Here is a 24,621-nt window from a genome sequence, read left to right on the forward strand (position 1 = left end):
TTTATACCGTACATCCGCTTCTCTTCTTCTTATGCTGCTCCCCCTTTTCGGAACAGCTACTTCCCCTTCTGTTAAGTCGTTTACTTTCTTTCCGATTGTATTAACCCGACCATTCAGTGCATTGTTTAGTTTCAGAAGGGTACAACAGCACGTTTCTAGTACCTTGCGTACGCCTCCAACTTTACGTTCGAGAGTTTGAATTTTCGCGTCCATGTACAAACGGATGATTTGTCAATGCGTACGCGTCCATACCCTGAGCGTCCGACATGCGTGCGAATTTATCGATGGTGATACGTGTACTGAGGTACTCACTTCTTTCCATGGCTATAGTTCAAATGGCTCTGAGCACTATGCGACTTAACTTCTGAGGTCATCAGTCGCCTAGAACTTAGAACTAATTAAACCTAACTAACCTAAGGACATCACACACATCCATGCCCGAGGCAGGATTCGAACCTGCGACCGAAGCGGTCGCTCGGCTCCAGACTGTAGCGCCTAGAACCGCACGGCCACTCCGGCCGGCGCCATGGCTATATACTGTATATGTGGACACCTGGAGGCTCCGCCTGCACCTGTCATCATTCAGTTGTCTTGTTTTATCAACAACGAGAAACCCATACAGTGAGTGACTCCGGCAATCTGCACATACTTTCACAAAATCATTGAACAATATATCGGTTCCAACATGAAAGTGGTAAATGTGTTTTAAATTCAGATTGTCCTGTTGAGGTTTTCATTATCCCTCACTTGCTGTTTCGTACTTGTGGAATATGTCTGAATTAGATAAAACACATGAATACTCATATGGCGAACAAAACAAAAATATTTACGAATTTGATCTCGGTTCTCCACGGCAACATCGGCAAATACCAGGGCTGTGTTTGGCTTATATCACTGCTCTCACTGAATGTAGTGAATGTCACACCATCCACACCCTGCAATATCTCCTGTAAATGTTGGCATTTGAGGTGAAACAGTGTTTTTAAAAATACACATGTATGCTCAAAGTGGATTCCATTCGGGTGTGTTAGCAGCGAGATGAGAACACTTGTCTTTCTGCAGATTGGAGGACCTACAATTATTACACTATGTTGTCGGGAAGGAGTACACCACTCTTCTTCCGGTCTTCTTGCAGGCCGTCACAGCTCCAGTCACTTACAACAAATTCTTTATGTTTCACCCACCCTGTCATGACACCGAGTGCATCAGGTACTGATCTGCAATGGGTCACTATGGCCTTCCGTGATACCGGCTGTAGCAGGTGCTGGCGTGCGATGGGCTTTTACAGAGAATTTATTGATATGACATAAATTTTTGCTATTGCTTGATTGCAGTGAAAATACTGGTAGCAATAGCTTTATTACTTGCAATGTAATGACAGGTATGAAATAAAAACACATACATGGTACAGTGTTACGTGGCTTTATGCTTAATTACAGACTTACTGTTTTATCATTTGATTTGTTTTCACCACGTAACGCCCTCTGTTTACGTCCTTCTTCGTTGCTGAGCGATGTATCACTTTTCGTTCTGACGCCGCAACTCTTCCTTTCCTATATCTTTACTACTTTTTATCTGTATAAATGATGAAGTATTGGTTTTGCCGTTTAACAACTTTTTAATAACTGTGGAAGTATTACAGGCATCGGGTACCACCTAATGTGTCACCCGCCTATACGTTTTACATGAACCTTTCAAGACTCGATCGATCTGTTTACAAAGAGAAAGCAGAATATCTCTTCCTTTGACGTTGTCCGACAACGACCTAGGAAGCTCGACGCCCTCGCGGCCCAGGCTCTTCCATGACTCGCGGTAGTTTGCAGCATTCGTTTTATTCCTTACCCACTTGCCGCTACGTCGAACTTTCGTGATGATCGTTGGGCAACGTCTTCCACGTTATCTGCAACATGAATAAACTTTCTTCCCACAGTATTTCTGAAAACCCAAAAACAAACTAAAAGAACATAATAATAATAACTGTTCTTACAATTGAAGGGCTCGGAGAGATATAGTCATAAGCAACAACTTTCACGAAATTGAGTATTTCATGTTGCGGCATTCTTAACAATGTCTTCTTCACAATGTGTTGAAAACGTTCCGTGTTACTGCAACAGATGGCAGGCTATGACGGAGTGCAGTTTTATGGTGTGCCATCTGGTGGTAGTTTCAGACGATACTTAGTCACAAGCCACGGCAAAATGGCAGGTGGGTCAGGAACGTCTGAAGCGTCTTCGGGTCTTCAACGCATATTTGACACAGACAGTAGTGGAAGTGAAGAGCTTTACCCTTTGGATCCCGACAGTGATGAATCTTGGCATCCATCGACCAGCAGTTCCAGCTCAGATGATGTTTCGGTAAGTATATAAAACTGTTTATTTCTGGTGGTTAATGTCCTGTGGCTTGTGACTTTGTTTCTCTCAACATTGCCAACGCATTTGACAGCCATCCTATGTGTTAATGATGAAACTTGATGGGCACATTTATATTACTGCTTAATGGTGCAATAATGTAGTTTCAAAGGCAAAAGTCGTGTAAAAATATTTTCTCATTAACGTGATTTTAGCGAAATTTAATGTTTTGTGTGGCTTATGACTATATCTCACGCAAATTCTTAGACTATTTTGCTCTTCATATTATAGCTTGAAATAAGTAGAATAAATGAAGAATCACCCGAAAAACGAAAGCCTTCAGGGAAAAGAAAGCGAAATATAGATCAGTGGAAGAAAAATAAAGCAAAACGTCTACGAAATGCTGGTCAGTAGTATAAGTCTTTAAAAACCCACAATACTGTTCAGGCTGCTACTATAGGAAGTCGGTGTACTTATTTAAATAAATGCTTCACAGAACTGCTTAGAGAGGAAGAAAATATTTTTCATTCATTTTGGGACATAGGAAACTTGAATGCCCAGAATACTTACCTGATGAGCAGTATGAAAATGGAACCGAAAAAGCGGAGGTTTGTTCACTATTTAAATACAAATGGTATAATATTTTGTAAATTTATTTCATTTTGTTATATTTGTCGTAATTTTTCAAAGCTATCCAAAAAAGACTTCCAAGAAAATAACATCCAGGGATATTACATTTTCTTATAATGTGAGGGTATGCGGAAGAGAAGTCATGATTTGCAAGGAAGCTTTCCTAAGGGTTCATGGCTTACAGATACATGCACGAAGAGTGAGGAATCTGCAACATCAAATGAAGCAGGGATTTGCAGTCCCAAAAGAAGATGGAAGAGGTTTGTATGTTACTCTGTGCTATAAGTTAGGGATGTACTCAAACTGAGTACTACACAAATATTTCTATTAGGAAGAGGATATAAGCTCATCATTTTTTTTCTTTCAGGAAAGCATGGAAACTACCCACATAAATTTCAAGACGAAGCTGTACAGTGTGTTAGAGAATTTCTCAATGCCATACCTAAATATAACAGTCATTACAGTAGGCAACAGAATCCCAATAAAGTGTATTTGGATTGTGATCTCAGAATTGGTTCCTTATTTCGAGATAAATACTCAGAATACTGCAAGGAAAAGCAGGTTCCTGCAGTATCTGAAAGTAAATTCAGAAAAATTTTCGTATCTGAATTTAACATAGGCTTCAAACTACCCAAAAGTGACACCTGGTCAAAATGTGATGGATTTCTAATTGCAATAAATAACCCAGAATTATATGCAGAAGAAGTCACAGAAAAGAAACAACAATATGACCTGCATCTCAAAAAGGCTGACAGAGGACAAAATATGATTGCGTCTTTAATTGCTCTGGCTAAAGAAAATTCGAAAGAGCATAATGTGATAGCAATGGACATGCAGCAAACGTTCCCAACACCTAAACTAACAGTTGGTCCAGCATTTTACAAGAGGAAAATATGGACATACAACTGTGGTATCCACGATTGTGGATCAAATAAGGGTTATATGTTTCTGTGGAGCGAGAAAGATGGAGAACGGGGTTCAGATGAGGTTGGGAGCTGCTTATTGAAGTACTTGGAGATAACTAATCCTCAGACAAAACATTTCCACATAATTACAGACAACTAGACAACTGCAAGGGTCAGGCAAAGAATTGGACTATTATTGCTTTGGAAAGGTCCCTTGTTACTACCAAAACATTTGATTCTGTCCAGCATTACTTCCCTGTGGTAGGTCACACAATGCTACCTTGCGATCGTGATTTTGGCCGCGTTGAACGGTATGCAAGAAACAGACATCCAATAGTGTACACTCCAGATGAATTGGCAGAAGTAATAAAATCTGCGAGTCCAAAACATTCCATTGTAACTAAAATGGAAAGAGAAGACTTCAGAAGTTTAGAAAGCCTTAAGACATTGATTTCAAAACGTACAAAATCCACGTCTGGAGATCCCCACCATTTCAGTGAAGCTACTCAATTTATGTTTGAGTCTGAAGAGCACTCTTATTCAGACATAGGAGCTTTCATGTCAGTGGATATTCATGTCAAAAAGAAAGGAAGGCTAGTTGAACCATATCGATATTAGCTGCCAATAAAGTACAGAAAGCCACTACCAATTAACCAGAAAAAAATTGATGATGTACTGTCATGTCAAGATTTTTTTCGGTCATGTACTGGAAATAATGTGTACAATGATGAGGTAGAGTAACTTTCTTGATGTAACTGTATCAATGAAAAATTAATTTATACATCTCTTATACCTGATATGTATATATTATGTGTAAAAATTATATATTCTGCTTGCTGTGTATGGGTAGTTAAAATAAATCCTTACAAATTCATACTTTATGTTTTAAACAATTTTTTGGGAGATATAGCAATAAGCCACCATTGACTACATCTTAATTAGAATCATTCTAAAATTAATATTTTATAGCATGCAGAGAATTGACTATTTAACAACATGCTTTGCAAGTATTAAGCAAGTGTTTGCAGTAAAAATAAGGTTTCTGTTTTGTATTTAACATTTTCAGACCTCCGTGGAACTTTAAACTCGCTGTATCTCGAAACTACTTCGATGTGGCTTATGACTATATCTCAAACCCCTTCAATTATTCGTATAAGTCTTGGTCTATTTAATGAGGGGTGGGACAGGCCTAAGCCTTGTGACACCACAATGCTCATATACATTTTTATTCAGTAATCATACACAGGCTGCACTGCATGAAGAAGTTTTTGATTTATCTTCACACCAGTACAGAATATAGAAAATAAAGCCTTCTAGCAAGCACAGAATTGATTACGTATTTCTCTCAAACTTATTGGCAGTACATTAGTTTCTGTTGACACCATACTGACCCTCTATTCGAAATCGTCTACAAGCACGCTGTTCATACGGAGATACTCTGTGATGTCCCTATACACAGAATTACCACAAGGCAGCCATCGGTTCAGTCTTTCCAACACAATGGATAGCACCATCTGTAGACCGAACAAGTTTGTAACGGTGGAGTGCTGTAGACAATGGATGTGTAGCCGATTTCACATGAAGTGCAGAGTCATCGTACACTGTTGTAGTGGACAGAGTTAGAACACCAGAGTAAATGTCCGAAGGAAAATGGCTCAGATGATACTCGATGGTTAACTTCTGCTTGATGTAGATTTTTCCACGACGCAATTCATCACATTCCGCCTCCGTAAACTGCGCTTGAACGGTTTTAGCCGCATTCTCGATCTCTATCACAACACCCCACTCGTCTGTGAATGCTTCTACAGCAATATGTAAACGCTTCGAACCACTAGCGGTTAAATTGTATACTGAAGAGAACAGAAGCGTTGCACAGGCCTAATTGGTATCTTCTCATCCACTATATCCTCACTATATCCATACAGTATCTCTGGGATTTTCTGCAATGGCGCGTACGATGGGATCTAGTACCAGCCTGTGTCATGCTCTTTAGCCCCCTCCCCCCCTCCGTGCACTTCACGAGTCAGGGACTGGCTGGATGTCTTCAATCGACAATAACAGCTCACTGCCCTGCTTTAACAAGCTGACCAGGTGCACGACCGGATCCCAGGGTGCTACTGTTGCTGCAGGTCCCGACATGTCGGATACGCCACAGTTGCAGGTCCCGACATGTCGGATATGCCACAGCTGCAAGTCCCGACAGGCTTGGACATGTCGCTGCTGCAGGTCCCAACAGACTGGAGGATACAGCATCCACAAATGAACAAAGAAGAACAACCGTTACAAGCGATAAAGCAGCACAAAGACTCCATCAGAACGGCGTTCTATTCCATTGCTGCTGCTGTGGATGGGCAGCACTGGACGACCTCAGCTGGCGCTTCAGTCTGACTGACTGACTGCAGCTGAGGCTGCAAAGCTTCTGGGCCCACCTTATATCAACGATGTCATCGGATACTACCTTACTATTGGCTCCTGCCAATTTCGAGCGCCTCTGGTGGCATAATTGTGTTATAGACCAATTGCTTGGTCATCTGGATTGGAGGCAGACGTCTCTTGTGAAGTGGAAAACTGACTGGGCATTTGAAAAATGGCAATCAGCTATAACAACAGCAGCAGTCTGCCTGACATGCAGAAAGCATTTTGATGTCATTTCGTTGCGTAGCCGTTACCTGCATAACAGTATTCCTCTTCTTCTTTAGGCACTCATGCAACATAACTTCCCTCCATTCTGCATGTAGGAGGCTACGGTCGCAGTCCTTGGCAGTATGCTTGCAGACAACGTTGCTATTAAAGTCCTCTTGGTCAGACATCAGCAGCTCTTCAATAAAACACATTCCTCACAGCACCAGGGATAGTGAGTGACTGATGATTGGATGAGAGGATGGGATGTTGGAGGGGGAAGGGGATGGGGATGAGAAGTTGATGCGCTTCAGGGATGTATATACAGTAGCTGAGTGGTCAGCGTGACAGAATGTCAATCCTAAGGGCCCGAGTTCGATTCCCGGCTGGGTCGGAGATTTTCTCCGCTCAAGGACTGGGTGCTGTGTTGTCCTAATCATCATTTCATCCCCATCGACGCGGAAGTCACCGCAATGGCGTCAAATCGGAAGACTTGCACCCGCGACGGAAGGCCCTAGTCACACGACATTTGATTCAGATGGCTCTAAGCGCTATGGGACTTAATATGAGGTCATCAGAACTACTTAAACCTAAATAACCTAAGGACAGCACACACATCCATGCCCGAGGCTGGATTCGAACCTGCGACCGTAGCAGCAGCACGGTTCCAGACTAAAGCGCCTAGAACCACTCGGCCACAACAGCCGGCACACGACATTTATTTAGTGGTATATATTATATGTACAAATATGCTTCCAATGAAGTGAGTTAGCATCAAGTGCCCACCTTTTCCATTTTGGAAGAGTGAATGCTTCATGTGGAATATCTTCACAGTTTTTGCATGTGCATGAGCATGTACTGGTTGCAACATGCATCTCTACTCTATCCCACTGCTTTGCAACAATCTACTGAACCCAATTCTTCTGCTTCTTTCTCCTACACTTCTCCATTATGATAGTCTTCTCCATTGTGATAGTCTTCTCCATTGTGATAGTCTTCTCCATTGTGATAGTCTTCTCCATTGTGATAGTCTTCTCCATTGTGATAGTCTTCTCCATTGTGATAGTCTTCTCCATTGTGATAGTCTTCTCCATTGTGATAGTCTTCTCCATTGTGATAGTCTTCTCCATTGTGATAGTCTTCTCCATTGTGATAGTCTTCTCCATTGTGATAGTCTTCTCCATTGTGATAGTCTTCTCCATTGTGATAGTCTTCTCCATTGTGATAGTCTTCTCCATTGTGATAGTCTTCTCCATTGTGATAGTCTTCTCCATTGTGATAGTCTTCTCCATTGTGATAGTCTTCTCCATTGTGATAGTCTTCTCCATTGTGATAGTCTTCTCCATTGTGATAGTCTTCTCCATTGTGATAGTCTTCTCCATTGTGATAGTCTTCTCCATTGTGATAGTCTTCTCCATTGTGATAGTCTTCTCCATTGTGATAGTCTTCTCCATTGTGATAGTCTTCTCCATTGTGATAGTCTTCTCCATTGTGATAGTCTTCTCCATTGTGATAGTCTTCTCCATTGTGATAGTCTTCTCCATTGTGATAGTCTTCTCCATTGTGATAGTCTTCTCCATTGTGATAGTCTTCTCCATTGTGATAGTCTTCTCCATTGTGATAGTCTTCTCCATTGTGATAGTCTTCTCCATTGTGATAGTCTTCTCCATTGTGATAGTCTTCTCCATTGTGATAGTCTTCTCCATTGTGATAGTCTTCTCCATTGTGATAGTCTTCTCCATTGTGATAGTCTTCTCCATTGTGATAGTCTTCTCCATTGTGATAGTCTTCTCCATTGTGATAGTCTTCTCCATTGTGATAGTCTTCTCCATTGTGATAGTCTTCTCCATTGTGATAGTCTTCTCCATTGTGATAGTCTTCTCCATTGTGATAGTCTTCTCCATTGTGATAGTCTTCTCCATTGTGATAGTCTTCTCCATTGTGATAGTCTTCTCCATTGTGATAGTCTTCTCCATTGTGATAGTCTTCTCCATTGTGATAGTCTTCTCCATTGTGATAGTCTTCTCCATTGTGATAGTCTTCTCCATTGTGATAGTCTTCTCCATTGTGATAGTCTTCTCCATTGTGATAGTCTTCTCCATTGTGATAGTCTTCTCCATTGTGATAGTCTTCTCCATTGTGATAGTCTTCTCCATTGTGATAGTCTTCTCCATTGTGATAGTCTTCTCCATTGTGATAGTCTTCTCCATTGTGATAGTCTTCTATCTCCTGTGTAGAGGTCTACCTATATGATGGCTATAGTCCTCCCTCGAATCTGTATATGTAATAGAGCTACTGAAATCCCTCTAGCCTTTAAGCTCATCTTGGTGACTGAACAGATCGCAATGCTTCCACAACGACCGATCAGCATAGACTGAAGTTTTCCCACCAGTTCTGGTCATAGTGGAAGAAAAAAAAATTCCCTCACAAATTTGAATTTCCCGCCAATTACTGGGTGGGGAAGGGGGTTGGGGTGTGATGTCATCACAGCCTTGAGACAAAGATATTCCCGCTATTTTTTAATTTCCCGCCAAAATTCGAAATGCTCGCCAATAGGACAGTTGGGGCAGAGGAAGAGGGAGAGGGAGGAGTGTGAAGGGGGGGGGGGCAGGGCAGGGAGTTGTGTGTCGGCTGGGGAAAACCCATGACGTAATTTGGGGTCGGAGTATTTAATTGATCAATTAATTAATTTGCATAATTAATTTGATATCAATCTGATACCAAAGCAGTGATCATGGTAGCTCTGTCCTCCTAGTGACGTAATGTGGTGGGCTGAGGTGGTCTGATAATGTCCTCGATGCACATGTTGTGCAGCCGTACCACGACAAACCGTAGCGTGAAGTGGGGCATTTGAAAGTGATTCGATGATCAAACGGTCCCTCATCACCTGGAGGCCTGTATAGGAACTGTTAAACACATGTAGTTAATGTGAACAGCAATGATCCTGCAAGCATACTTCAAAAAGTACGTTACACATTATTTTCACAGGCCAGGTAAGTTTTACTGAATGCTGCGCTACATTTCAAAGTGACACAGATGCAGGACACTATTTTAAAACATAGTCATCAATCATTTACTTCCTCGTCGACAGAAATCCGCTCCTTGATCACGGAGCCTTTCGGTAACCACTCTGTGAAATACCTCATTTTGAAATCTCTCTATCTTCCCAAATGTTCTTTCAGCTTGCTGATAAGCCGAAAGTCGCATAGTGCAAGACTTGAACTTACCGATCACCACTACGCACGTCTGTACGGCCTCGGTCAGTTTGTTAGTACCATTTTACTACGGACAGATGTGAGACTGCCTCTGGTCCATATACTGCCAGAATTTAACGGTGCATCTGTGTGCAGTTTAGACGTCTTGCCAACAAGCAGCCTGCTGTCCTGTGTACTTTCCGTACATTTCCAGCTGCCGCGCCATCTCACTCCCACAGTATGGTTGACCCGTTAGCAGCACCGCAGCAGATGTGAGTCTGCAGGAGACCAGGAAAACGCACTCTTTTCTGGTAGTGCACCACTCTTGTTGATCAGTCGTCCTGCCGAAGGCCAACATGCGTGAGTCGCTTTCTGAAGTCCCTACTCATGTATAAGGTCCAGTGGGGTGCACACGAATCTAATTTTACGTCTCACTATTTCTCTCCTGTCCTACAGCTGGGCTGATATTGCGTAAACACGTATTTCGTTCATTAATAGACATGAGGAATTACACCGAACACCTTTCGGAAGTCCATCAACACGGCACGAAGCTGGACGCCGCTTTCAGGTGCCTATTGCACTCACATCCATTCAGACCGTACTTCTAGCGGCGCGTCACTTGCTCACTTGCTGTGGCACCACAGTGTAGCGTCCCCTTGGCGCCACGATGTGTTGTGACTGTCGAAGGCTCTCCAACTCGTGTAAGGTGGGCGCAGCCTGGAGAGCAACCAGTCGCTGGCAGAAGAACCGAGCGGGTCCGCCGTGAAGTGGGCGTGGCCGACGGCTGCGCCGCGTCTGTCACGACCAATAAACGTACCGCAATTTTGTTTACGTTTCTGTGGTAACGTGACAATGTGACTGCAGTCCTCTGTTACATGGTTTTCAGTCGAAGTTTCGGGGCGCTCCGTTCGAGACGCTGGCGTGTGCGTATTCGGCGGAGTCTATTGGTGAGTTTTTGACAATTCTGCTTATGGCTTCTTGGAGCGTAGGCAAAATGCTTTTTGGAAAAGCAGCCACTCTGAAACGCTTTTACTGAACGGCTATGGTAATGCTATCGTAGCTGCAGAATGCCTACCTCGGTAATTTCCAAGAACTTGGCCTGTCGAAGCCGGAGGCTCCAGACGACAGATGTTGAACGTGCGATTTTAAATCGATCTCACGGCTACGGTGGCGGACGTTATGAGCATGTTTACAGTGATTAGTATAGGAACGACAAAAGAAGAGGGTCGATTAAAATACTTGTAATTACAAAGGAAACGACTTACCTCACTCGTCGTCGACGTTGTCACGAGAAAGTCAATTTGATGTCTATGCTACGGGAAACATTCCCTTTTTGCCGTAACCTGGGTAGGTTCTGCCTATGTCACGCAAAAATGTGGGTAGAGTGTCACATGCGTCAAATTTTCCTTGCAACCGCAAGTCATGGAAATGCAGATACTGGAACAAGTAGAGTTTGTCTCTTTCGCCTGGACGCCCTTCTCTTTTAATGGAAGAATTCACAGATTTACACAGCTGCTCGATGATCTGCGTGTGCACAATGCGTGTGAAATATTATGGGACTTAACTGCAAAGGTCATCAGACCCTAAGCTTACACACTACTTAACCTAAATTATCCTAAGTACAAACACACACACCCATGCCCGAGGGAGGACTCGAACCTCCGCCGGGGTCAGCCGCGCAGTCTATGGCTGCAGCGCCTGAGACCGCTCGGCTAGTCCCGCGCGGAGCGTGTGCACGCTGGGGTCGTCGGAAGACAAGAAAGCTGCAGAATGGTTGACGAACTCGTGGTTTAATCCTTATGCTCTCAGTGTCTTGTAGGACTGAAGGTCGTCTGTAATCAATTTAATAACGGGCAGTATAAACTGCTTTAACAAACCGACTAAAGTTACCTAGTTTCTGGAGAACACACTTACCGCAAAGCACTTCCGGGACTCCTGTTCTATACTACCGAGCACCCAAATATGTTCGCTTTCATTCTTTAAAGGTCTGGTTTTCCCTTCTTGCTATGTGCGACTCGTCCACTTCAACAACTTTATTTGGCCCACCCATCGGGACACTGTCATTCGTCACTATTGCTTCTCTGAAAAGCCCGAAATAGTCGCACATTGCATTGGTAGATAGTCAGTTTCTAATTCTTCCAGGGTGTAGATCCTAATCGAGCAAGGTACAAGAATTATGCCGGACTGAATCGATAATTTTGAATAGTCAAACCACGTATTCGCCGGCCGGGGTGGCCGAGCGGTTCTAGGCGCTACAGTCTGGAACCTCGCGACATCTACGGTCGCAGGTTCAAATCTTACCTCGGGCATGGATGTGTGTGATGTCCTTAGGTTAGTTAGGCTTAAGTAGTACTAAGTTCTAGGGGAATGATGACCTCAGAAGTTAAGTCCCATAGTGCTCAGAGCCATACGAACCATGTATTCTTCCCGATAGTCGTTCGTTTACCACAGTTTGCACAATGAAATTGTAAAGGTATTTCACTATCAGAACTCTTCTTACAAACTTTTATAGACTTCGCCCCACCACAGTCTACACAGTCTCTAATTTAGTTATTCTGCGTTAGTCCATATTCTCGAAAAAACTTCAAACAATTGTCTACGTTACATAAACATGGAATCAGATTCTTCCACGTGAGGCAATAGGCCGAGGAAACGTCTACGACACCAGAAGTCCCAGATTATTGCCGACATAAATCGTTTGTTTCCCTAGCAACTCACAAATTATTTATTATAACATGATCAACACAGTCGTTTTATCGATTTAGAATGGCATGTTCGATATTAATCGTTTGGAGTCCCCGGCTTCGATAGGCAAACATTCTTGGAAATTACCCCTATCTAACGGCTTCCAGGGTTAGCAAAAATTGGATTTTCAGTACCCAAACACATTGTAAATATGGATGTACGTATATATGTGTCTACGCATGTTTGTAAATGTGTATGTTCTACATCTGCCTCTAACCCACTAGATCGATTTCAGCCAAACTTGGTACACACATCACTTACTGCCCGATAATGATCGCTGTGGGGTAAGAGTGTCAAAAGGGTGGTGGTGACAAATGAGTGCAGCCCGTGGCGCTCGGATACACATACTTTAGTTATCCCGTATTTTTTAGTATGTGAACACTTAGTGACTCAGTACAAACATTGCACATAATTTTAAAGCGTTACGAAACTTTTATCACTGACAACAATCACAAAATGGTGAAAGAAACAGTTTCTCGCTTACGTTTTCGCAGTTAAAGCAGTAAAATTATCGCTTGAAGCGCTACGTTTCTATTTATTACTTCTTTACCACGAACTGCATTGCCAACAGGTTTTGCAGACAGTAATCGCATATGTCACTGAATGTACCCGCAAAATTATATCATTGCACAGCACATAGTTCAGGAGACGAGCTATAACCATTAAGCTGCGTGAAAGTGGAACTGCAGGGCGAAATTCAATAAAGATGAAGGTTAAATATATGCATAAATACACTGAAGAACAGAAGAAATTGCTACACCTGCCTGATATCGCGTAAGGCCCCCGCGAGCACGCAGAAGTGCCACATCACGACATGGCATGGACTCGACCAATGTCTGAAGTAGAGCTAGAGCGAACTGACACCATGGATCCTGCAGGGCTGTCCATAAATCCGTAAGAGTACGAGGGGGTGGAGATATCTCCTGAACAGCGTGTTCTAAGGCATTCCAGATACGCTCAACAATGTTTATGTCTGGGGAGTCTGGTGGCCAGCACAAGTCTTTAAACTCAGAAGAGTGTTCTTGGAGCCACTTTGTTGCAATTCTGGGCGTGTGGGGTGTCGCATTGCGCTATACGAATTTCCAAAGTCCGTCGGAATGCACAATGGACATGGATGGATGCAGGTGATCAGACAGGATGCTTACGTACGTGTCACTCATCAGAGTCGTATCTAGACGTATCAGTGATCCCATATCACTCCAACTGCAAACGCCCCATATCATTACAAAGCCTCCATCAGGTTGAACAGCCCCCTGCTGACATGCAGGGTCCATGGATTCATGAGGTCGTCTTCGTACCCCTACACGTCCATCCGCTCGATACTATTTGAAACAAGACTCGTCCGACCAGCGGACATGTTTCCAGTCAACAACAGTCGAATGTCGGTGTTGACGAGCCCAGGCGAAGCATAAAGCTTTGTGTCGTCCAGTCATCAAGGGTACACGAAAGGACCTTCGGCTCTGAAAACCCATATCGACGATGTTTTGTTGAATGGTTCGCACGCGGACACTTGTTGATGGCGCAGCACTGAAATCTGTAGCAATTTGCGGAAAAGCTGCACTTCTGTCACGTTGAACGATTCTCTTCAGTCGTCGTTGGTTCCTTTCTTGCAGTATCTTTCTCCGGCCGCAGCGATGTCGGAGATTTGATGTTTTACCGGACTCCTTGATATTCATGGTACACTCGTGAAATGATCGTACGGGAAAATCCCCACTTCATCGCTACCTCGGAGATGCTGTGTCCCATCGTTCATGCGTCGACTAGAACACCACGTTCAAACTCACTTAACTCTCTATAACCTGCAGCAGTAACCGATCTAACAACTGCACCAGACACTTGTTGTCTTATACAGGCGTTACCGACTGCAGCGCCGTATTCAACGTGTACGCCTGCCTTTACCAGTTTCTCTGGCGCTTCAGTGTATAACGTTATTAACGACTCTGTACCAGGGATCCTTTATTTCTTTTGATAAGACATTTGTAGCGAGATTTTTACGGGCTGTCTTCCAGTTATATGTACAAATACGTGCGAAATGTATTCGATATGAGCGTACGCGGGCAAACCTACGGGTGAAAAGCTCAGCCTCAACTTCTGGAACGATTTCAGCTAAGCGTCCTATTGACCATGATAACGTGAAGAGAAAATGGGGCAGGGGAAGGAGATAGACACGGATAGGGAGAGGAGGAGATGGACAGAGAGGAGAGAGGAAGATATGGTCAGGGAAAGAAATAAAAAAATGAAATGACCGTATGGCACCGTTGGCCGGGAAGCCCCATCCGGGGAAGTTCGGCCGCTGAGTGCAAGTCTTATTTCAGTCGACGCCACATTGGGCGACTCGCCTGCTGGTGATGAGGATAAAATGATGATTAGGACAACACTAGACCCAGTCCACGACCGGAGAAAATCGCCAACCGTGCCGGGAATTGAACCCGGGCCCGCTGCATGGTTGGCAAGCACGTAACCACTCTTTTTTTTTTTTTTAATCTCATTTTGCTCTGTACTGGCCGATGAATTTGTTCGTGGCGGACGTCCGATGGCAGCCGTTCAGGTTCTTTGTTGATCCGTTCGCTCAGTTTTTTTTTTGTTACAGAGGGTAGCTAACCCTCTAACTGAGCACGCTGAGCTACCCAGCTAAGCAAGCGAACAGGGAAAGGAATGAGGAAGAGATAGATAGTGATAAGTGAAGGAACAGAGAGGCAGAAATAGGTAGGAGGAAATGGGCAGAGAATGGGAAGAGGAGGAAAGAAGGGAGAGGAGAAAAGGAGGTTGACACAAATAGGGAGGGAGGATGAGATGGGCAGATAGGGAGGGGGGGGGGGGGAAGGCTGAGATGGACTAATAGCAGCCTGGAATAAATACATATCTGGCAACAGTGGGTATACAGCTGGTTTCACATAATTATTGATCGAATTTAAAAATTTTAAATTTTGTCATCACCTATTGCGAGGTGCCGGGGCAAACAGTGTATTTAACACTAAATCCTTCTAGAATCCACATATGTAAATGATGCTCTAAGCCCCCCTCTATTCTAACTCCGACTTTTGCTGTTGCACATGGATTAAAAAATATACACGAATTGACTGTAATCAACCCTGCAAGTGGAGTAGAAAAGAGTTTGGCACCTGCAATAATTTAATTTGATAAATAAGTTAAATAAAGGAAGGTTTCATTAATGTAGTGAGAAATGATGGGTTGCTCTACCGATTAACAGAATGAAAGTTCTGTCCAAAATAACAATATGATTTATTAAGACTAAACACAAAATAATAAACAAAAACACATGAAACATTTATAATACATCAAATTGGCTCAAATTGGATACTCAAACAAACGCTGTGAAGGTGAAGTTGTCCCTAAACTAGATTGTGAGGTTTATGACGAAGTGGTATGTGGAGCCAATTCCTTGCCACTCAAATCTTAAGAGAGACACACAGCTAACCCCACATTAATTGCTGCTACCCAAGACAGAACAAAATTAGAAACAGACGAACAGGCGCGCTCTGCTGAGCTCTGATTATCACCTAGGAAAATCCCTATCTGCCGGTGCTGCAGACATACATTACCAAACTGTCTTCTTAACTGCAAGAACACGATTTGGCGTACCGGAGGCGATGGCTGGTTGCTTCGACGTCCTCGACCGAAAGGCGAGAGCCGACTCCCTAGAGCACCCATACAGGCCAAACACACATTCCCGCCCCCACGACAGTGGCCGTGGTTAAACGTTCCAATCAGCAACTCGAAAACCGGCGAAAATTCCACTCTATTGCCGGAGCACTACCATTCCACCAATGGAGATTCTTGGCGCCAATTTCTGCGCTGATTTTGCTATGTCACGGAGCTGTGCCCTGAGCAAGCCAATCGCAGTTACTATTTTGCAGAAAGCGCGGGAATTTTCCCGCCACAACTGTCTGGGTACACAAGTCATTCCCACGCCTCGCTGGTAGCCCGCCAGAAAGTATTTTCGCTAAGTTTCTGCGAAGTAACGGAACCTCTAGCCCAGCCGCTACTTCAGGCCCCTCCGGACGTCTCTTTTGACAATGTCGGCGTTTGCAAAGCATTCACTCGACTTCCTCACACCCGTCGGCTTAACCCTTTCCAGATCAGCAGAACCCGCCTGTCACCGGACCACCCGGGTGACGAGAGACGCTGCGTGGGAAGTCCGCGTGTGAAGGAATAGCGACTTTTCACTGCATGCAATTAGGGAGGAAAATCGTAAGATAGAAATATGAGAGGGGGCTCATGCCACCTCTCACTATTCGTTAAGAGGTATAATCTTACGTTAAAGGTTAAAGCCAATAACTCAACTATTGAATTTAGAAACTGTATATGTGTTGACAAGATAGTAATGCCCGTACTGTCAGCAACCGATTGTGCACACCGGGTTTAAGATTTTCAACCTGTCCGGGATCCTGCTTCGCCATAAAAAGTGTAGCCGTGGTTCTACTTGATGCGCTGTACGCCTGCTTTACTCCAACGTTTGTGATGATTTACCCAGCCTGCTGCCACGGGACCTACAGTTTAACGGGGATTTGTGGCCGCTGCACAGCTCGACATTTCCCATGTTAACCAATTTTTACAAGAGGCGAAAGAATTAATTGGCGTCGGAACGAAATGCATTGACCGCCTAAGTAACTAATAAAATCAGATATATGAAATTGTAGGTCGTGGAAGACTTCATCTCACTCGACTACTCCTGGAAAATGAGTCTGCTACAGTGCTCTTCGCGTATTATTCGTTTACTAAGACTCGCTTATCATTAGTAGTCGTTTTCATTTACACCCGGCACGAAAATTGCGTGTGTTTTGAGTTCTGAAAAGTGTGGTTGTGAGGGACCGTCCATATTATAAAAAGTCGGAAAGTAGTACCAGTATAACAGAACTAGCAGTGATAGTGGAGTTATGACCAAAGCTAACTTCATAGCGGATATTCTTGATAAAGGTCGTCTAGTAAATTCACCACACGGCTTAGAACTGGAGGAATAGGAACTGTGTTATCTAAACAAGTCATTAAACTGAGACTTCCTTCCTCGGAGAAGCATGTAGATAGAAACATAACAAACGGTGTTTAGAAGGCAGTAAATAGCGCCTCTTTACTACTTCATCCGTTATGTTGCTTTGCTTCTAACAAGGGAAGTTGCGAGGTGCCGGGGTGGAGAAGAGTTTGCACCTCTTTAATTCAGACGAATTTTGCATGAGGACGAGACATGCACTCGACCCCCTCCTTATCTACCACCTAATTAATTACGCGCACAACGGTAACGGAAGGAAATGATGGTGGACCCTGCTAGTTGGTCAAATAAGGAGTGCACACTCACAATAATTTAATAAAAACCGTAATCTACTAAAAAAAGAGAACTTTATCATATTAAACAACAGGAAATGGAATTCTGCATATATCTACGAAATGATATGCTGATTAAATATTACAATGAGATTTATCATACATCAGAACATAAATGCACATGATTGTCGACACAAACAGTAGGTTAAAAAATAGGGTACACTGAACTATTATGAGAACAAAAGTTGGCTCGAGAACAAGGCTCTCCTCCTCTCTGTGATGCAACAGATTGACGACAATGACTGCAGGTGCTAATGAATCAAATATTAATCTTCCGACTATAAAGCAGTATCGCAATTAGTAGTGAGAGCTCGAATGGGATCACATGGAGAAACAAGCGAGGTGGACTTGTAGCAAAGCGAACGCGCGTGCTGCTGAGGGATTCAGTATGAAATTGATAAGGTCGTACAATGCCGGAGCCACAAAATGCTGTACCAGTACTGAAATCTGCAGCACGCCGCCGGTAGGCAGCGTCCTGATGATGTAGGCGCCGACTTCTGCCGTGCAGCAACTCTGTGTCAACCCCTGGCCGCGAAGGCTGTCCGAGAATTCTAAGTCCTTCCGAAAAGAGCGACCAAGTCGCAGGACTGTCCGACTCTGACGAGGATCAGATCCCGAATCTCCTCTGTGATGCGATGCAAGAGCGAAGCCAGCATTGCTCAACTCCCTACTCTCTTCGAAACCCGCGAATCAGCATTCAGTACTGATTCCAAAATTTTCCCACACTGTCCCGGAACATCATTCGCGCCAATAGCGACCGTTACCTCCAATTTCGAGCAGGGCTTTATGACGTCAACTAGCCTCAATTTAAGTTGACCAATCATGCCTCTACTATTCACCTGAGGGCACTGAACTTGCCGTTTGACTGGCTACGAAAACAACCTGCCTTGACCACCGGCCATCTGGTGCCAGACAGCCGCGCCCAGCAGGGCACGGTCCACAAGTATTCTTGGAATAAAAAACACACAAACTGCGGCGACACTCAGACGTCTCGCAGGTCGTTTCGCCCTGCATACAATAGGTGAAACTCGACCGACGACAGTCGTTCCGCCAGGCGCTTAAGCCTATTATACGAACCCCTCAGAATTCAGGGAAGTGCAGCCCCCAACCGGAAGTGCCGTGTGCCGCGTCCTCCGCTGCTTGTCTAGCACAGGCCTCCCAGGGAAGTAACCCAACGTGTTTAAGAATCAAGTGAAAAGAATTTTTTTGAGCTCTCAGTACAAATACTCTCATTACAATAACCTTATTCGGTCTGTTACTACCGTGCAATGACATAGAACATTAATAAAATTGATGAAAATTAGAAGAGACATGAAAAAGATGGCATGGAACCTTTTAAAGTGTCTGACCTCGATCGGTCAGAACTGCATTTAAGTACGTTTAGAATATAAATCGCTCATCCCAACAACAATGGTATGAGCGATTCACAAAACTGCTCGTCTCACCACGAGAAGCGTTCGAATAATCTGCTATTCAATGCACGAAACAAGAATGCTTTTAAGGGGACACATACGCCAATATCAACACGTCACTGAGTTTAAACGAAGTCTTGTACTAGGACTACGAGAAGCTGGATATTCTCTGCAACACTGCAAAAAGACTTGGCGGGAATGTAAGCCAGTGCACGTGACTGCTGGCAGCGGTCACAAGAAGACCGGCCTTTAGACGGTCACGTGGTCCTACCGAGAGAATCCTGCCACGGGCATGGATGTGTGTGATGTCCTTAGGTTAGTTAGGCTTAAGTAGTTCTAAGTTCTAGGGGACTGATGACCTCAGAAGTTAAGTCCAATAGTGCTCAGACCCATTTGAACAATTTTGAACCAGAGGGTGTTTTCCAACACGATAACGCTCGCCACATATCGCTGATGTAACCCAACAAGCTCTACGGAATGTCGACATGCCATGGCCTACTCGATCACCAGATCTGTCTCCAATAGAACACTTAGGGGATATCATCGGTTGACAACTGCACCGTCATCCAGAACCAGAACTGTATTGACCGACCCAGTGGAAGAGGCATGGAACTCCATTTCACAAACTGACATCCGACACAATGCATGCACGTTTGCATGCTTCCATTCAACGTTCTGCCGGTTATACCGATTATGAATGTACCAGCATTCCACGTTTGTAACAGCTTATCTCGCCCTTTCATTAACCTGTGATCTTGCAATGTTGATCACTTAAATACATTACCTAGACAAATGTATTCCCGAAATTTAATTACTCTTCATTAATTATATTTTGGTGTTGCGATTTTTTTCGTCATTTCTATAGGACCGAAAGAACACGCATTCCGATGTCGTGATTTATTGCTGTATTCCCGCCTACTTAAAATAATTACGCTATTTTAGCAACAAACTTTTTCTCCTAAACTGATAATGTTGCGCCGATATTCTATCTGACAAGAGTGGGTGTCGGATTTCGGTGAAGTGGTCAAAGCAAAGGGTATCAGAACAATATGCACATCCGACATACGTTACTTTTTCACATTTATCTTCGTTTCTGCATTCAAGCAGTGAAACACCAAACGACACTCGAATTATATTTTCAAATGATGATTTTGGTGTTAGTGTTGTAACGCGCCTTTTGTCAAGCATACTGCACTTCGGTGCAGGAAGTTAACTGTAGCAGAAAGTGGAGTTTGATGATGAAGTGACGATCGTGTAACTTTACTTGCGGTTTTCCACGTTGTAGTCTTACAAAATCAGCTAATGTAAAGCTTGTCTTGCCTCTTACTACTTCAAAGATTCTATAGCACTCGTATGAAGATGTTTGTCATTTGATCAGTTGCCTGTGTCATTAACAGCTGATGTTTTTTTAATAAATGATGAAAAAGGCGAAAAAACGTTTGCCATCACATAGAAAACTTGGCCTTAGAACACTAAACAGAAAGGGAGAAAGAAATATAAGTAAAACATATTTTTAAAATAATTCCTCCCACTGATAATTGAGCAGAGCAAGACAGGTGAATACTTGTACCTAAAATGCGCATACATATACTAATGTTTGACTTCTTTGCATGATAACTGGGATACGATTTTCGTTATACACCTTCACCAAGTGCTGATAGGTTTGAAGTAGCGCGATTCATCCAGCGCTGAGGAATTCAATGACACTTCTATTTTATACACACCCCACGTTGGAGCTCTTCTATTCTGCTTCTATCTGTCTCGGGACAGCAAAGTCAACAGGTAATTTACGGGAAACTTAACTGCACCGATGTAATCTGGCTCTAACACAGAAAGTTGCCTCGAAAAATATAGGTTTTATTTCAGATTTAGTTGCTGCCTCAATGGCAAAATTGCTACACCACGGATCCGAAGGTCCCGTCAAACTGTATGCAACCGAATTGCTGGCTGGGTAAACGCGTCAAGGTTCGCAGTGATGTCGGGGTGTACCACCTGCAATAGGACCATAGCTAGGAGAGCTCTGCGGTGTTCAAACTAGCTTTCGCATTGATAACAGCTTTACCGTTGATTAATTAAATTTCTTAGCGATGAAACGTTATAAGTAACTCTTTGCCGTTCTTTAACAGTTAATTATCTTACCTAGGAACTAACGTTCGGTCGTCCTAAAACACATACAAAAGAAATTGTTCCTCATGACCCTGTAATTAAAAATGTTACCTGCGTAACGGAAGGTCTTCTCTGCTCTGCAACAATACCTACAATATAATTGTCTGCATTTGCACCTGAATAAATGACCCTGCTTTGCAATAAAATTCTGCTTATTTGTAAAAATTGTTTGCCAATAGTAAACGGGAAGTGTGAATTCTCGATTTCAGTACAACATTTATAATGAAACCACGAAAACAACTACACTATTAAAGACATCCATTTACGTTTTAAGTGCCTCTGTAGATAAACTTACCAGTATTATTGAACATGTGGAGGCAGCTATGGAATACCGAATCCATGCTAATTTAACATGAAACCTACTCGTCAAAAGATTTAAGCATTAAACAACTTGAGATTCTCAGAAGGAAGGGTATGAGACAATAATTTCGTGAGCACATGCGCAGCGAGAATTAACTGACCGTCCGTTAACTTGGAGTATGTTAAGTCCACCGGATGCAGTCAGTGTTTGAACACATCAATGAGTGTTAAGAACGAAAATCTGTCATGCAACAATTATTGCTATTCTATTAGGTTGAGCTACAGGGCCAAGTAGACCCATCCAGCTTAACGCAAAGGTCCACATGGCTATTTTAAAGTGGCTATCAAGCCAAAAATTTTCTAAGCGTAAATCTGATACCAAAGCTCGCAACGTCATCGTGCTACCCTAATCAGACTGATAAATATTAGGGATAGTGAGAGGCGCAGAATGGCCTCTACACTGGAGCACATCCAGCGCGCAGAGTTCAGACGGCGCAGCGCCCCAAGTGGGTCCACTCCAAGCGGCGCCAGGGCAGCGGATGTGTGAGCCGTCGTTCAGGTCGCACACGGCAGTTAACTCGGCTGAGAAACCTCGCATGCCAGCTGTTACCAACCTCACGAAGTCTGCCACACAGATCTACCCCGCGCGAGTCTTCAGCTACAAAGGTGTTTGATTTAGAAGACGATAGCTAGCAACGTAGTTGCAATGATGTATTCGAAAATGAAACAACCGCCTCTCAACTTATTTAGAATTACAATATTATTGAAACTTCCTGGCAGATTAAAACTGTGTGCTCGACCGAGACTCGAACTCGGGACCTTTACCTTTCGCGGGCAAGTGCTCTACCATCTGAGCTACCGAAGCACGACTCACGCCCGGTACTCACAGCTTTACTTCTGCCAGTACCTTGTCTCCCACCTTCCAAACTTTACAGAAGCTCTCCTGCGAGCCTTGCAGAACTAGCACTCCTGAAAGAAAGGATATCGCGGAGACATGGCTTAGCCACAGCCTGGGGGCTGTTTCCAGAATGAGATTTTCACTCTGCAGCGGAGTGTGCGCTGATATGAAACTGGATACAATATTAATGTTTGATGTTGTCTGTGTTATGTTTTACAAAGATCGTCCCCGGCATTATGTTTTTCGATGTTACTACAGTGATCTTTATTTCTTCATTCCTGTGTGGAAGGACGGTGTCATCTTGCAGTAGTAAGGCGTTATACCCAGATAGTTATTGTCACACAAAAGGGACGAAACCTCATAAAACCAAGTACGCGACGCACTCGACCACCAATGACACGTACCACGTCGAGACGACGGCAGCCGCCTAGCTACACCGGAGCCGAGGTACAACCGGACCACCGTATCCTGCCTGAGTCGCCCTGTGTGTGTGTGTGTGTGTGTGTGTGTGTGTGTGTGTGTGTGTGTGTGTAGGGTGCAGAGCGCAGAGCCGCAGTCAACCGCCGCGGTGAGACGTGGCGCGCAGTTTACTGAGAGGCTGAATAGCCAATGACAAAGGCCTCAACAGGACACGAAGAAAACTGCGAAAGCGTCAGTGCCGGCCGGTGTGGCCTAGCGGTTCTAGGCGCTACAATCTGGAACCGCGCGGCCGATACGGTCGCAGGTTCGTATCCTGCCTCGGGCATGGATGTGCGTGATGTCCTTAGTTAGGTTCTAGTAGTTCTAAGTTCTAGGAGACTGATGACCTCAGAAGTTAAGTCGCATAGTGCTCAGAGCCATTTGAACCAAAGCACTAGTGTTACAGCAGCCTATGGTTCAATTTAACTTACACTGCTGGCCGATACAGTTTAAACTCTGACAAGGAAGTGTGGAAGATAACGAACGGTTACTGACTGAGAGCATGCAGCACAACAAACAGAATACGCGATTCAGTTTGTGGGAGGTTTGGAGGTGTGCATGGCGTGACATTTAGTACACAGAGTTGCCACTTCTGGCAGCAAAAATGGGACTAGATAGGCTGGACATCGGATCGAACTGAGCTCGGTGATAAATTAGTAGACGTCACCACATGTTATCTAAACTCTACCCAGAGTTCATCCAGTGTGGTGCCACGCAATGGGTCAACTCACTTCAGAACCTGGACAGAAGAGAGAAAAAGCGTGCGCGTTCTGATTTCAGTCCCGAGAAATCTTGTGCAGATCACACTGGTCCGCACTTTCCCAATGCTGCTGTGTCATTCCAGTCTCAAGACGGTATAATACGTGCCGTGACAGTTAACAGAAGACAGTGATTAGGACAACGACACTTTTTTAGATATTGTCTGTGCGACCCTTTTAATATGTGACAGCCATCCTGTCTAGTTGTCAGGATAAAGTAAGATGGGTAGCGTTGTAGACGGTAGTTTGACATTTTAACCAGTGTAATCACTTATATGCACTTAAAATTTCCCCTTCGTGGTTGCAATTTCGTAAATCTTTCTCCTACTATCTTAATAGCATAGTCCACGAGTTCAAATGTATTTACGTGCACAAAGCTCGCACGTTTTTAGTGAACGGTCGTTTTTCTACCGTGTAGCCTTCCCGCTGCCGCTGAAACAAACTAAAAAGGTGTGTTGGTAGGACGAATTCGTCGGCTCTAGGGCGCACACACACACACAATAAAAGTAGCACAGAGTTGTGAGTTGTTGTTGTTGTTGTTGTTGTTATTGATGTTGTGGTCTTCAGTCCTGAGACTGGTTTGATCCAGCTCTCCACGCTACTCTATCCTGTGCAAGCTTCATCTCCCAGTACCTACTGCAACCTACATCCTTCTGTATCTGCTTACTGTATTCAGCTCTTGGTCTCCCTCAACGATTTTTACCCTCCACGCTGCCCTCCAGTACTAAATTGGTGATCCCTTGATGCCTCACAACATGCCCTACCAACCGATCCCTTCTTCTAGTCAAACTCCCCTTCTCCCCAATTACCGAGCGAGGTGGCGCAGTAGCTAGCACACTGGACTCGC

General features: G+C 43.9%; 1 protein-coding gene across 1 annotated transcript; it reads right to left on the reverse strand.

Annotated features, from left to right (window-relative positions):
• Positions 1-7,438: 7,438 nt before the first annotated feature.
• LOC126413275 (repetin-like) lies at positions 7,439-22,257 on the reverse strand. The gene is made up of 2 exons (XM_050083176.1): positions 22,119-22,257; positions 7,439-8,667 (listed from the first exon to the last, which is right to left on the reverse strand). The coding sequence occupies exons 1-2, from the start codon at positions 22,255-22,257 to the stop codon at positions 7,439-7,441; spliced, it is 1,368 nt and encodes a 455-aa protein (XP_049939133.1).
• Positions 22,258-24,621: the final 2,364 nt, after the last annotated feature.

This window comes from Schistocerca serialis, chromosome 7 (assembly GCF_023864345.2).
Source record: "Schistocerca serialis cubense isolate TAMUIC-IGC-003099 chromosome 7, iqSchSeri2.2, whole genome shotgun sequence".
Classification (NCBI taxonomy): Eukaryota; Metazoa; Arthropoda; class Insecta; order Orthoptera; family Acrididae; genus Schistocerca; species Schistocerca serialis.

Coding starts and splice junctions, on each gene's coding strand:
- LOC126413275 (XM_050083176.1), bottom strand. CDS start 22,257: ATGCGAGGTTTCTCAGCCGAGTTAACTGCCGTGTGCGACCTGAACGAC. Junction 8,668..22,118: donor CGCGCTGGATGTGCTCCAGT/GTAGAGGCCATT, acceptor ACAATGGAGAAG/ACTATCACAATGGAGAAGAC.